The sequence below is a fragment of the Zonotrichia leucophrys genome, chromosome 9, assembly GCF_028769735.1.
Source record: "Zonotrichia leucophrys gambelii isolate GWCS_2022_RI chromosome 9, RI_Zleu_2.0, whole genome shotgun sequence".
In the NCBI taxonomy this organism is placed as follows: domain Eukaryota; kingdom Metazoa; phylum Chordata; class Aves; order Passeriformes; family Passerellidae; genus Zonotrichia; species Zonotrichia leucophrys.
In genome coordinates, this window is record NC_088179.1 from 3,965,920 (window position 1) to 3,979,821 (window position 13,902).

General features: G+C 58.8%; 1 protein-coding gene across 5 annotated transcripts in view; it reads left to right on the forward strand.

Annotated features, from left to right (window-relative positions):
• The window catches only part of SNED1 (sushi, nidogen and EGF like domains 1), a 31,935-nt gene that overhangs the window by 6,463 nt on the left and 11,570 nt on the right, over nucleotides 1-13,902 (forward strand). Inside the window, exons 1-16 of one of the 5 annotated variants that reach the window (XM_064721712.1) lie at nucleotides 3,551-3,858; nucleotides 6,473-6,760; nucleotides 7,254-7,394; nucleotides 8,081-8,243; nucleotides 9,178-9,303; nucleotides 9,415-9,528; nucleotides 10,277-10,390; nucleotides 10,637-10,750; nucleotides 10,871-10,987; nucleotides 11,568-11,693; nucleotides 11,953-12,057; nucleotides 12,492-12,605; nucleotides 12,715-12,831; nucleotides 13,261-13,377; nucleotides 13,457-13,573; nucleotides 13,714-13,827. In XM_064721712.1, the coding sequence (XP_064577782.1) occupies nucleotides 3,655-3,858; nucleotides 6,473-6,760; nucleotides 7,254-7,394; nucleotides 8,081-8,243; nucleotides 9,178-9,303; nucleotides 9,415-9,528; nucleotides 10,277-10,390; nucleotides 10,637-10,750; nucleotides 10,871-10,987; nucleotides 11,568-11,693; nucleotides 11,953-12,057; nucleotides 12,492-12,605; nucleotides 12,715-12,831; nucleotides 13,261-13,377; nucleotides 13,457-13,573; nucleotides 13,714-13,827 (2,191 nt within the window). In that variant the 5' untranslated portion in view covers nucleotides 3,551-3,654. Of the gene's footprint in view, nucleotides 1-3,550; nucleotides 3,859-6,472; nucleotides 6,761-7,207; nucleotides 7,395-8,080; nucleotides 8,244-9,177; nucleotides 9,304-9,414; nucleotides 9,529-10,276; nucleotides 10,391-10,636; nucleotides 10,751-10,870; nucleotides 10,988-11,567; nucleotides 11,694-11,952; nucleotides 12,058-12,491; nucleotides 12,606-12,714; nucleotides 12,832-13,260; nucleotides 13,378-13,456; nucleotides 13,574-13,713; nucleotides 13,828-13,902 lie in introns of those variants that run through there. The other 4 variants (XM_064721714.1, XM_064721716.1, XM_064721717.1 and 1 more) reach the window with 4 other exon arrangements.

A 13,902-nucleotide genomic window follows, 5' to 3' on the forward strand; every position in this document is an offset into this window, starting at 1 on the left:
TTGAAATCTTCATTAGAACTGCTGCTGGGGTGGCTTTCACTTCATTAACCCAGCTGCAGGAGCCTCAGCCAGGACAGGGCTTCACCAGGCTCTGGTTTCAGCCTCGTGTCCTGGTTTTGGCACCGTTCCCTGCACTGGGGCTGCCCCAGGACAGGGCTATCCTTGGGTGAAGTGCTGTGTCCCTGTCCCTCCCTGAGGCCAGGGGCTCTGTGGGGAGTGGCAGAGGGACAGCTGAGCTGGCAGGGTGACCCTGGGATCCCTGGGATTTGCATCCCCATCCCTCCAGAGCCAGCAGCACCCTCAGCATTCCAAACCCTGGGATGTGCATCCCCATCCCTCCAGAGCCAGCAGCACCCTCAGCATTCCAAACCCTGGGAATTGCATCCCCATCCCTCCAGAGCCAGCAGCACCCTCAGCATTCCAAACCCTGGGATGTGCATCCCCATCCCTCCAGAGCCAGCAGCACCCTCAGCATTCCAGAACCTGGGATTTGCATCCCCATCCCTCCAGAGCCAGCAGCACCCTCAGCATTCCAGAACCTGGGATTTGCATCCTCAGAGCCAGCAGCACCCTCAGCATTCCAAACCCTGGGATTTGCAGTGGTGGGAAAAAGCCTTGGGCCAGGGCTTGCCCCAGGGGAGAGGATTTGTGTCCATCTCAGGGGTTGCACTCCCCATCTGTGCTGGTGTCAGCAGTGACTGGCAGAGCCACCACTCCTTTGCTGTGTCCCATGGGCACCGTGTCCCCCCAGGGAACAGCCCTGGAGAGCAGAACAGCCCTGGGGAGCAGAACTTGGAACCTGGGACCCCCCATGTCCTTCTGCTCATCTGGGACCGCCCTAGGAGCAGGGAGGGGACACACCAGCGGCATCCCTGCCACCAGAGCTCAGATGACACATGGCCACCAGCTGCCCAGGGCTCAGAGGGGTCCCAGGGTGGCAGGAGGAGGGGACAAAGGGGACAGGGGAAGAGATCCCCCCCTGTTCCTGCCCTGTGGGGTGGAGCAGGCGTTGCTGGGGGTTTGGGGGAGTGGGAGCTGGGTGTTGCAGTAACCTCCATCCTCCTGGCTGCCCTCCAGCCCCTTCCCACCACCCACAGCCGTGCATGTGATCTGCGCTGCTGCATTCTTTGAGCCTGGGCCAGGCAGCGAGTTCAAACCCTTTCACCGAAGCCCAGCTCCCCTCCAACACCCACACACCTCCCTGCTCCGCCTGGTGCCTCTCCCACCCTGGGGAAGGAGCTCCCAGGAGTCGTTCCCCCCCCACAGGAGGTGATGCTTGTGCCACACACGTGTTTGGCATCCGCAGGGAACGCTCTCTGGGCTCGGCCCAATTAGCTGGGAGGGAGGGGAGAGCCAAATCCAAACCATGTGCTGACCTGCAGTCCCCTCTGCCTGAGTGATCCGTGCTGAACGCGCTCTGGATCATTAACAGCTCCCCAGGCCCCCTCCACATGTCCTGTCCCCAGCACGGGCTGGGGCTGGGCAGGGTTTGTGCTCTTTCCCTGTGGTTTTTTTCCAGGGCTGCCTTTTGTGGGAGGTACTGGGGCTGGGAGAAACCAGGGGGTGACTCCTTGTGGGTTTGGGGCAGCCCTGAAATGGGGATGCCAGGGAGAGACAGCCTTGGGGTCAGTGGAAGGATCTCTGTCTCCATCTCTCCCTCCTGGAGGTGGTTCTTCACCGGAGAGCATCTCCAGGAGAGTCCAGGATACCCCTGGGACCTGCACACAGCCTCACCAAAGCCCCATTGGGATGGGTGGGGCAGATCCTGGCCCTGTTTTGGTGGCCATCAGAGGGCTGGACACCATGAAGGAGGTGCCAGAAAGGGGCATCTGTGCTGGAGATGGGGTGGGTGGTGGAGCACAGGGCTTGGCCAGATGCTGTGCAGAATAAAGGGCTGCTGCTTTCCCCCACGCTCCCCCCAGCACTCTCAGCACAGAGCCCAGCTTTGCACTGGCTCCAGCTCCAGGCCCAGAGGAAATGTCTGCAGCTGGGGCCCACAGCTGTTCTCCCTGCTCCATTTACTGCTTCCAATTTAACATCCCGGGGAGCTGGGCTGGGCAACACGGGGGGGATGTGGGGATGCTTTCCTGTGCAAAGCCTGCCTGGAAGAAAATCCCTTCCCCTCTCTTGAGGGAAAACCCACCAGGAGAAGGCCAGGATGGCCCTGTGGGGTTGGTCCTGGAGGAGGGGCAGGTCCTGCCACAACATCCCTGTGTTCCTTGGGAGCTGAGCTTGTGGCAGACCTGTCAGGAGATGAGATTTGGGAGCACAGGGCTCACTCTGGTGGGTGTGAGGTGGTAGGTGGTGACAGCCAGAAGATGGCCCTGCAGTCACCACCATAAAGAGAAGAGCTTGGCAGAGCCACAGACTGGCATGGGGGAGGATGGCAGTGCCCCCATGGCACCCCACTTCAACCAGGGAGGATGGCAGTGCCCCCCTGCATCCCACTGGGACTGGGCTGTGCAGCCTAATGCCTTCCAGAAAATCAGCCATGAATGGCCAGGGAGGGTAATTCATATCAAACCCATAAAACCTTTATTAGCGTCCTAGGGGAGAAATCCGGATGTGGCTGCTTATTTATTTTGGATTTCTCTCCCTCTCTCTCTCTCTCTCTCTTTTTTTTTTTTTTTCTCCTTTTCTTTTAACATTTTCTTCCAAGAGATTTTTAAAGTGATAGGGTCAGCTCTCTGGGATCAGCAGTAGGGCTCAGATAGGGTTGCCTGGACCACTGGTGGATGCTCTGGCATTCCAGGAGTCAGGCTGACTTTGGGATCCAGCTTTGAGTTGTGGCACAATTATCAACCCATAATGAGCTGATAATTATTCAGAACCACTGCTGCTCTTAGTGGGGCTTCCCTGGGAGTAGCCCTATCCTTTCCTGGGAGCTCAGCCTCTCCCAGTCAAACCATTTCCCGATAATAAATGTAGGGTGGGTGTGTTTGTTTTGCTTCTCTTTTTTTTTTTTTTTTCCTCCAGCAAAGACAAAGAAGCCCTTGAGCCTGGAGCGTAACCTAAAACACGGCATTCCTGAAAAGAATTTCCTGATAATATTTTTAGCACCTGAAAAAAAAAAAGAAAAAAAGGAGAACGGGGGGGTGGGGGGGGAGGAGAAAAAAAAAGCCAAAAAAACAGGGAGAAAAGGAAAATGATCCATTTTTTTTTCATTTTTTTTTTCTCATGCAGTTTTGTGTTTTAATGGGTCGGGGAGGCTGGGGGAGCGGTTGGGCACGGGGTAGGGATATCTCTGTCCCCACGCGTGTTTTGGGGTGGGGACAAGGGGGGGACCCCGGGCCGCTCGCGCTCCTCGGGGAGCCCCCCATGGCCCCGCCCCTGAGCCCCGCCCCCGCGCGCCGCGCGCCCATTGGTCGGTCACACCCTGTTTATGCAAATGAGGCGCGGGGGCGTGGCCGGCAGGGTGAGGGCGCTCGGAGCGCTGTGGGGCTGAGGGGCCTCTGCTCCGGGCGGCGCTGAGGGGATCGCTCCGGGCTCCCCGCTCCCGGCTCACAGCGCCCGGCTACGGGCAGCAACATCAGCCACCGCCCTCCCCGTCCCCCTCCGCGGGCGTCCTGCCCCGCCCCGCCCCGCCCTGCCCCGCCCCCGCCATGCTTCCGTGGCTGGTGCCGCCGTGAGAGGCGAGCGGCGGTGCCGGCGGCCATGCAGGTCCTGGCAGGCTGGGCCGTGCTGGTGGCACTGGGCTGGTGCCTGAGGGCCGCTGCGGAGGTGCCGCTCGGCGACTTCTACCCCTTCGGGCCGGCCCAGGGCGACGCCGCCACGCGGAAGCAGGACGATGGTGGCTCCGAGCTCCGGCCCCTCTCCATCCCCTTCCCCTTCTTCGGTGCGGGGCACACCGGCCTCTATGTGAGTAATTCCCACTATTCCTTCTTTTTCCCTCCCTCTAATTCTCTCTTTTCTTTTTCATTCTTCTTCTTCCCTTCCTCTTCTCTCCTCTTTCCTGTCGTGCTTGGATGAATCCGAGTTTCCTTGGGGGCCATCAGGTGGTCCCCCTTCACTGGGAGCCTCAGCGGTGTGCCGGGGATGGTGCGGTGGGTTTGGGTCAGTGTGGGGGTCCCCAGGCAGGATCCTGGCCCCAGTGCCTTGGGAATGCTCACCCACGGTGGGGAGCCATTCCCTGTGTGCCCACAGCTTGTGGCACTGGCTGGGTGACATGCTGGGGGATCCCGGCAGCAGGGAGCTGGGCACATCTGGTGGGCAGGAGCCCAGAGCTGGTGTGCTGCAGCCTTGGAGTGGTGGCCCCTGGCAAAGGGGTGTTGGTGGGGCTCTGGGTGTGATGTAGAATAAAGACAGCTGCACTTTGGGCTGCCCACTCGGCACATCTGATTCCCTTGCTTTTCCCTACGCCTACTAGGACTGTTGGTGACACGCTCCCTTGCAACCCCTAAGCCACCAGGAGGGGTCTGTGGCCAAAGAACTCGAATCATGCCTGGCCCATCGTGTCCCCTGTGGCCAGAGGGGCAAGCCCAAGTGCCTGGCTGTCCGTGGAGTCTTTTGGGTGGTGCTGTCTTGCATCCAGAAGTGAGATTTGGGCTCCCCATCCAGTTTCCGTCTGGCACAGTGAATCCTTCAGCATCCTGATCCCATCTCCCCAGTTTGCTCTGGGCTTAATGATGACCCAGACCCAGGTGGCAGAGGAGAGGGCTGAGCATTGCCTTGATGCCATCCCAGAGCTGGGCTCATGTACCATTCCACTGCCTTGGCTGCACAGGGGGTCCTTGGTCCTACCTGGTTGTGTTTTTCCCCTGATCAAAGCACCAGCCCTGCCATCGGGGAGGAGGGATCCAGGCTTGGGGCTTGAGCCACTGTGGGAGGATAGAAGGGGCTGGGAGAAGCCAGGTGACATGATGGTTGTACCATAGAGGATCCACAGTGTAGCTGTAGATCTTGGAGGGGCTGCAGGGATCAGAGGACAGTGTATCCCCTTTCCCTGAGCTAAAACCCCACAGCTCTGCAGGGCCAGCTTGCCTGCCCCCAGCACAGAAATTCATGTTGCAGGAGCCCTCCTCCCCAGGGAGCTGCTGTCCAGGGGGACTGGCACAGGGCTGAGTTCACCTGGAAACCTCTGTTCTCAAGGGCTGCCTCCAACCACCCCCCTCCTCCTTCACAAAAACCAGCAACAACAAAAAAAGCCCTTCTTGGCTCTGGTTCTCTCCCATCTTGCTTTAATCAAGGGAAGAATGTTCCTCTGCGGACACAGTGGGGTTACAGAGGCTTTGGGAAAACAGAATCCTCTTTCCCTTAGTCACAGTAAGGACTGCCCTGTGCTCAAATGGAGGGGCTGTGAACCCTGCTCAGGCACTGGGGAGCTCCCCCAGGGACTGCACAAGGCCAGCACAGCTCAGCCCCCCCGTGTGGGTGTGCTGGCAGCTGGGGTGAAGGCATTCTGGCTTCCACATGGCTCCTGGGGATGCTGGCTCCCAGCTCCTCTTTGGCACACGAGTGTGACACCACTGCCTGCCTGCGTGCCAGAGCTGCTCTCTCCAGTTGAGAGCCTCTTGCCTGCACCAGGCCCCTTTTCCATCCTGCCTGGAGAGCTTGGCTGGAGTCTCTGTGTTCCTGCCTGTCCCACGGTCGCTGTGGGCTGGGGAGCAGAGTGGCTTGGAGCTGACTGGACTGCCAGCCATGGCACTGTGGCAGGGTCACCTCCAGGGAATTTGGGAGCTCAGGGTGAGAGCATTTCCCTGTGATCCCTGTTCAGGCAGGCAGGGGGTTTCTTCACCTTCCTCATTCCCACTGCATCCCCAAGTTGGGAGGTAGCACTCCAGGCAGCAACATCCACTAGCTCCAGTTTCCTTCCCTGGGCTCAGGCTGCCTCTGCCATGCATCCCAGAACCCTAATTGCCCCAATTAGTTAGTGCTGAGGAACAGCTTGAATTATCTCACCCTGGGGGTCTGCCATCCCCCACTTTAACGAGAGCAGCTTTGCGCGGGGTGGTGGCACTTGGTCCCCAGGTGACCAGGAGCCCCTTGGCTCACCCGGAGTGCTGTGCCTGCCGGTGGGCGGGCGGCAGGATGGAGCGGGGCTCCTCCCACCCTGGGCCAGTGCCCGCAGCCCCCCTGCAGCAGGGTCCAGCCCCCTGGGCTGCCTGGGAGCCTGTCCCCTGCCAAGAGCGGTGCTGTGAGCTGGCCCCACGCACCGGGCACTGTTTGTTTTATGCACAGGCTCCTGCAGTTTGTGCAGCTGTTCCCCTCCCCTGGCCCGGAGAACAGGGCTGGGTTTGTTCGGGCAGCGGCCGCAGCCGCGCTCCAGCGAGCAGGAGGCTGGGCCGGGGGATGGGGCTGTTGTGGGTGCTCAGGCACGTCTCGGCTTCTAAGGACAGGAAGGGGAAGCGCTCCAATATTTGTGGAAAGGGGAGGGGGAGAGAAAGATGAAATGGAAAGCACCTCTAAAACATGGATTCCTGCTGGCAGCAGGAGTCAACTGTGGCCACCCGTTTCTTTCCCTTGCTCTCTGCAGGTAAACAACAACGGGATCATCTCGTTCCTGAAGGAGGTGTCCCAGTTCACACCAGTGGCCTTCCCCATCTCCAAGGACCGGCGTGTGGTTGCTGCTTTCTGGGCAGATGTGGACAATCGGCGGGCAGGTGAAATATATTACCGAGAGAGCACCGAGCAGCCCATCTTGGACAGAGCCAGCAGGGACATTGCCCAGTATTTCCCCGAGTTCCCAGAGTTTTCTGCACAGTGGGTCTTCATTGCAACCTGGTACCGAGTCACCTTCTTCGGGGGCAACTCATTTTCACCAGTGAGTAGCTGAGGCAAGGCAGCCACCCCACCTGTGTGCCTTCAGTGTGCTGCCAGACCTTCCACTTGGCACAGAGCTGTCAGCAGAGCTCTGCTGGCCATGATGTTGGCCATGTTGGCCATGATGTCTCCATCACCATACCTTGCTGTGACAGAGCAATAGTGGGCTAGCAATACCAAACCCTCCTCTTTTTGTGCCATGTGGAGGCTTTACATCATCAGCCTTCTTGGGCAAAAGTGAGGCACCTTTTGCCTTTCCAGATGCTCAATATCATGTTTTCCCCCATTTTTCCCATTCCTCTGAGATGAGAAGTGAGCTGTTCTAGCTCAGAATCACAACAAGTTAGAAATAAAAATAACTAAACTCTAATGCCCTTGCTCATAGAGGAGGACTGGGGTTGAAGGAAACATCCCTTTGCTGAAAGCAATTTCTGTCACTTTATTTTAGGACTGGTTCATCGTCCCTCACTGCTTTCCTCCCCTCCCTGCTGCAGGTAAACACTTTCCAGATTGTGCTCATCACGGATGGCAAGCTTTCCTTCACCATCTTTAACTATGAGTCCATCACCTGGACCACGGGTATGCACGCCAGCAGTGGGGGGGACTTTGCTGGGCTCGGTGGCATCGCAGCACAGGTAAGTGGCAAATGTGGTGCCTGGGTAGCACATCCACCTTGAGAGCTCGTGGCTCCTGTTTGGGTTTCTTGGAGGTGGAAAATCTCCCCCTGCTTGTTTTTTGTTTTTTCTTCTTCAGAGTTCTTAAATATCTGTGTGTGCTCTGGCTCCCAAAGCTGAGACCATACAGGGGGCTTTGTTATCCCAAAACCACAGATCTTTGCCTTGGCTGCTGCTTCACAGTCCCTTTTCCTTCCTAACCTCAGCCTTTAAGAGCAGCTGTCACTGCTAGCACAGCTTTTGCTTGTAGTTTTATTTCATCCCTGTGTGTGTTGTTGTGTTAAAGGGGAAAAAAGCCAACACCCACACCCACAAAAACCCCAGTGCCCACTTGGATGTGTGAATTTACCGACAGTTGATCCGTGCTTGGCTCCCTGCTTGCCAGCCTGCAGCAGGCAGGATGCTGCAGGTGGAGAGGAAGGAAATGGGATTTGAATTGCCAGGAGGGGACTGAGCAGGCCAAGTGTTCACTTCACCCTGTTGTCCTGTCATGTGAACAGGACTGAGCGCTGGCCTGTGGAAAGGGAAAGTTGGTCTGAGTGGTGCCACCAGTGGTGCCATGTGACAGGAGAGATGAATCCTGTTGCTCCAGCTGCCTTTCCCATGCATTAGTGATGTCTCTTTACTCTGTGCCTTTGTCCTTCCAGGCAGGTTTTAACGCCGGTGATGGAAAGCGCTACTTCAACATCCCCGGATCCCGCACCGATGACATCGCTGACGTGGAGATGACGACAAATGTGGGTATCCCCGGGCGCTGGGTGTTCAGAATCGATGATGCCCAGGTGCAAGTGGGGGGCTGCAGCAATACAAGTAAGAGGACAGCAGTTAGGTTTACTTAACTCCCAACCCAACCCCACACTGTTCTCCAGCCCCATCTTTCCCTGCCTCAACCCCCACCTCCGCGGGGTGGAAGAGATGTCTGGAAGGGCTTTGGGGAGGGAGGGGAGGCAGCTATGTGGGGACTGTCTTCAGCACCAGCTGTGGTTGGGCATGGCACCTTGTGGTTGCCCTGGGGCTGGGAACGGCTGGGAGAGCAAATGGGAAAGGGAGGAAGAGTTCTTAGTTTAAAGAAGCCTGTGGGGAGTGATGAGGGAGGCTGGGGAGGAGGTGGTGTGCACAGCTGGGCCCCTGCCAGCCCACTGCCAGGCAGGGCATGAGGGACCAGCACCCTTGGGGGGAGCATATGTCCATCAGTCCTGGTATGCTGGGCTGAGCCAAATGGAGGGCTGCTGAATGCCAGCCTGCCATGTGGGGTTAGGTTGCCAGGGCCTGGTCCATGCTCTCCACTCTGGGGGTCCTGGCATGTCCCCCACAGAGCTGTTGGTCTCCAGTTCCTCATCCCCACTTCCCCCTGGCCGTGTTTCCCACTCGTGATCTGTGTGTCTTGCGTTATCGGTGGATTTTCTGTACGTGGGCTCTCCCCGTCCCCTTTCCCTCTGCCCTGAGTGATAAGTGAGGGCATGTTCATGTCCCCTCAGCCATGGAGCAGACCTCTCCCCAGCCAGGCTGCAGACCTGTGCAGCCTCTCCCCCTTGCACAGGAGGAGTGAAACTGCCCCCTGTCCCAGGGGAGCCCGCAAGGAGCAGCCCCTGCCCCACCATCAGGCAGGCAGCCCCACGGGCTCCCCAAGCACCCCAGGGAGCCGGGCGGGTGCAGGGAGAGGCCCTGGCACTGGTGTGGCTGGAAGGTGGCAGGTGAGCCCTGCCAGGGTGGGGTGACAGGGGGTCACTGCCTGTTCCCACAGCCTCTGTGTGCCTGACACTGCGGCCCTGCCTGAATGGGGGGAAGTGTATCGAGGACTGCATCACGGGGAACCCCTCCTACACCTGCTCCTGCCTGGCCGGCTTTACTGGGAAGAGGTGCCATGTTGGTGAGCACTTTGCTGCAGGGAGCAGGTCTAGCTCTCAGTGTCACTGCTGCGTGCTGGCAGTCTGTCTGTCCCCGCCCTGAGCTCCTGTCCCCACCCGGGGCTGTGTTTCAGATGTGGATGAGTGCCTCTCCCAGCCATGTCAGAACGGAGCCACCTGCCTCAACGGTGCTGGCAGGTTCACCTGCAGGTGCCCACCAGGCTTCAGAGGCAACAGCTGTGAGACTGGTGAGCAGTGAGGCACTTGAAAAGCAGAGACCTCAGGCTTGGGGGCACTTCTGCCCTTGGGAGGGCTCTTCAGACCAGGGCTCCTGCAGTAGCTGCTGGGCTCTAGCAGTTTGTGACAGCCAATTTGGATTGCAGCTTGCTTCAGGCAAAAGAAACTTTTCTCTGGCCACGAGCCTTTCCTTCTGCTGACTCTTCTGAGGGCTGTGCTCAGCACTGCTGCCAGCACTCTTCCACCACCACTCCCTTAGCCAGAAAAGCTGGCAGCCAGTGCTCAAACAAGCCTTGCAGGCCCTGCTTTTGCAGGTGATGCTCTGGTCCCAAGCTCTTCAAAGCCAGGGGAGACCCTCCCAGTCCCTGGCAGGGCTGTGGTTACAGGTTTCCCCCAGTGCTGGCCTCTGCCTGCCACTGGAAGTGCCGCCAAAGCTTTTGGCTCCCAGCAAGCGGCCGCGCCAGTGGAAAAGGCGAGAAGGGAGTTGACTTGTGGGGGAGGAAGGGAGGGAGAAATGCCCAGCAGAGCACACTGACTTCCAGGAGGTGTGGTGGGGTGAAAGAGCTGAGCTGCCTGAGGACAGGTTTTGGGGACAGTCATGACTGGGGACATGGCCGCTGTCTCCTGACAGAAGGTGCATGGGTGGCTCCAGTCCATACTCTGCCTAGGCCTGGTATCACCACGTGTAGAGGGTGCCATGTGCTAATCCTGCACCTAGGCTGACACCCCTGCCTCTCTTTTTCTGATGTTCTTCTGCAGAAGAATCACCATGTGAGAACAGGGTGTGCCAGAATGGTGGGAGTTGCCAGGTGGTGAACAGGACAGCAGAATGCTTGTGCCAGTCAGGGTACACAGGGGAGGACTGCCAAACAGGTGGGTGACAGAAACACGAATGGGATGGAGATGGTGATGTTTCATACCTTGGCAAGCTTCCTTCCCAGTCAGCTTCATTCCTGGATGTAGTTTTGGGAGGGGAATGTTTGGAACTGCCAGTGGCCCCTATTTTTTCTGTCCATCGCCTTCACCCTCCTGAGCACCATCCAGGCTGGGAAGGAGGCACCAGGTGAGCTGGCTGTGCCCACACATGACCTGATGACCTTTCCTGGCCTCCCCTTGCAGAGGTGAACGAGTGTGAGTCCAGCCCGTGCCTGAACGGCGGGCACTGCATGGACCTGGTCAATAACTACACCTGTGTGTGCCTGGAGCCCTTTGTGGGACAGCGCTGCGAGACAGGTGCTGTGCCCCAGCATGTCCCACGGCAGGGACTGTGTCCCCCATCTTCTGCTGGCCATCATGGCCCTCTCCTAAGCCCAGGCTCTCCTCCTGCTCACTGCCTTGCTTTCCCTTTACCAGATTCATCTTCCTGCGAGGACCGGAGTTGCCAGAACCGGCAGACATGCAACTACATCCGCCCCGGCCGCTACATCTGCACCTGCTCCCCGGGTTATTACGGCAACAACTGCCAGTACGGTGCGTGAGGCTGTGCCTCGACCAGCCTGGCACGGGCACTGCAGTCAGGGGCACTGGGCAGCAATGGGCACATGGCTGCAAAGGGGCTCTGTCAGTCATAGGCACTGGTGGGTGGCATGTGCAGAGCAGCCATGGTGCTGCCAGGAGGGAACACCTTCCTGCAGGGCTGCTTCCTGAAGGGTGGCTGTGGTGAGCTGGGGGTCGGTCTCTTTCTCCGGGCAACAACAGACAGAACAAGAGGACACAGTCTCAAGCTGCACCAAGGGAGATACGGGGTAGAATTAAGGAGGAAGTATTTTACAGAAAGAGTGGTCAAATACTGGAATCATCTACCCAGGGAGGTGGTAGAGTCACCATCCCTCGAAGAGTTTAAAAAAAGACTGGATGTGGCACTTGGTGCTATGATCTAGTTGAGGTGTTAGAACATGGGTTGGACTCGATGATCTTAAAGGTCTCTTCCAACCTAGAATTTCTGTGATTCTGTGCTTGACTGTGCTGGAGCCTCCAGCAGGATGCCCAGGACAGAGATATTCCAGCCCCACACTGGAGCTGTCCAGCTCAGGCTCCCCATTCCCCACAGGTGGGCCCCGCGTGCCCGGCGCCTGCCTCTCCCAGCCGTGCCAGAACGCAGGCAGCTGCCTGGAGACTGAGAGGGGCTATGTCTGTGAGTGCCAGGAGGGCTACACTGGACAGGACTGCCGAGACCGTGAGTACAGCCCAGGGGACTTGCTATGGGGTGCAGCATGTCAAGGGGAGCCTTCATGCTCATGAGAGGGAGAAGCAGCAGCCCCAGAGAGCCTCTCCAGGGCTCTGGGACTGAGCAGGTCTGTCCTCCTGGAGGAGGCTGTGCCTGTGTGTCTGAGGGCCTCAGGGCTGCTGCCCACCTGAGCTTCCCCTGTGAGTGGCTTCTGTCCAAGCCCACAAGCAGGAGAGGTCCCAGGAAGCTCCTGTTTCCTGTCTTGCAGAGCTCTCTGAGGGCTGTGAGTGTCGTAATGGAGGCAGTTGTCTGGAGGGGAATGTCACCGTCTGCCAGTGCCTTCCTGGGTTTTTTGGTCTGCTCTGTGAATTCGGTAGGTGAAAGCTTCTTGCCTGCTGTGTTCATTCCCTCTGGGATGCTTGAGTCAGCCTGTGGGTTAGCAAGGAGGCACTGCCCATGCCTGGGCCTAGCACAGTGCCAGGGACACACACGGAATCTGAGCCTGGAAATATTGTCACCTGGTGAGATGGCAGTGCTTCCACCTCCATCAGCTCCTTCCCTTGGAGCTGTGCCTCTCCCAGCCTCTGCCTCAGCCCAGCTCCCATGGGTGGGGAGGGAATCGTGGCCTTTGTGCGCTCCCTTGCTGAAGCTCACTGAGCATCCAGGCTGGGCATTGCCATTTGCACTGTGTGTGCCAGAGGGTCTGTCCTGCCTCATTGGACCCTGCAAAGTTAGGAGACTCCTGTTTCCATGTGGGTGTCCTCCTGCCACCGACTGAAAGAGGCTGGCACTGCCATGTGTTTGCAGAAGTCACCACGACACCGTGCAACATGAACACGCAGTGCCCGGACGGCGGGTACTGCATGGAGTATGGCGGGAGCTACCTCTGTGTCTGCCACACCAGCTATGGCACCAACCACAGTAAGACCCCACGGGGATGTGGGAACAGCCCTGGGGTGGGGATACCCTCGCCTCACCTCAAGGGGAGCTGCCACATGTCCTCAGTGGTGCCCTGTGCTTGGCTCTGCAGCGATGCCATCCCCCTGCGACTCAGAGCCCTGCCTGAATGGGGGCTCCTGCAAGGTTCACGAGGACTCCTACAGCTGCGAGTGTCCTCAAGGCTTCCTGGGCATGCACTGCGAGAAAGGTACCTCCACAGTGCCCCCTGTGGCACCAGCACCTGGCACAGGTTGGGAGAAGGGCTTGGACCTTCTTGGGAGATGAACAGTTGCTTGCAGAGCTGGAAGTTGGTGGAGGTTTTCCCATCCCATCCTGCAGGGTAGAGGGAGGGATTGAATGAATGTTGTCACCCAACAGCTGCAACAGCAGATCAGTTGTTTCCTCTACAACACCATCAGTGTTGGTGGTTTTTATTTACATGCCACAACTTCTGCCCTCGGGAGCAGCCAGCTGTCTCCCAGCATCATGCACCAGTTGGCCCCAAGCATATCTGCACGAGTGTAGTTTTTGTGGTGTTGCAGGACCCGGGATGCAGTCAGGCTTCCCTCAGGAGGGCTGCTGGGTGCTGGTGTGGGGCAGCAGCTGTGGGTGACCCCGCTCTGGGCTCTCTCTGCAGCCAAGCCTCGGCTCTGCAGCACGGGGCCCTGCCGCAACGGGGGCACCTGCAGGGAGGCGGACGGCGAGTACCACTGCTCCTGCCCCTACCGCTTCACCGGCAAGCACTGCGAGATCGGTACGGCCCCCCGGCCCCCGTGGGAGGAGAGGGGGCAGCTGCCCCGCCCACCGGGCTCACGGCCGCCTTGTGCCCCCAGGTAAGCCGGACCCCTGCGCCTCGGGGCCCTGCCAGAACGGAGGCACGTGTTTCCACTACATCGGCAAGTACAAGTGTGACTGTCCCCCAGGCTACACCGGCCGGCACTGCGAGATTGGTAGGTTTGGGGAGGGTGTGCCACTGCCTGGGGGGACGGTGGGTGTGGCTGTCAGGAGCTCGCTGCTTGCTTTCAGCCCCCTTCCTTGTGCCCTGCTGGGGCTGGCTCTGGTTTCATTCCTTGCTCTGCTCTTCTTCCAGTGCCCTCCCCTTGCTTTCCTAGCCCCTGTGAGAATGGGGCTACCTGCGAGGAGCTCGGCGGGGGCTATGCTTGCACCTGCTCCCTGGGCTATGTGGGGAAGCACTGCCAGTTTGGTAAGGGCCTTGCACCTCCCCTGCTGGCTGGGAACTTGGGGTGCCTCTGTGGGCCCCATTCATCCCCTGTCTCTC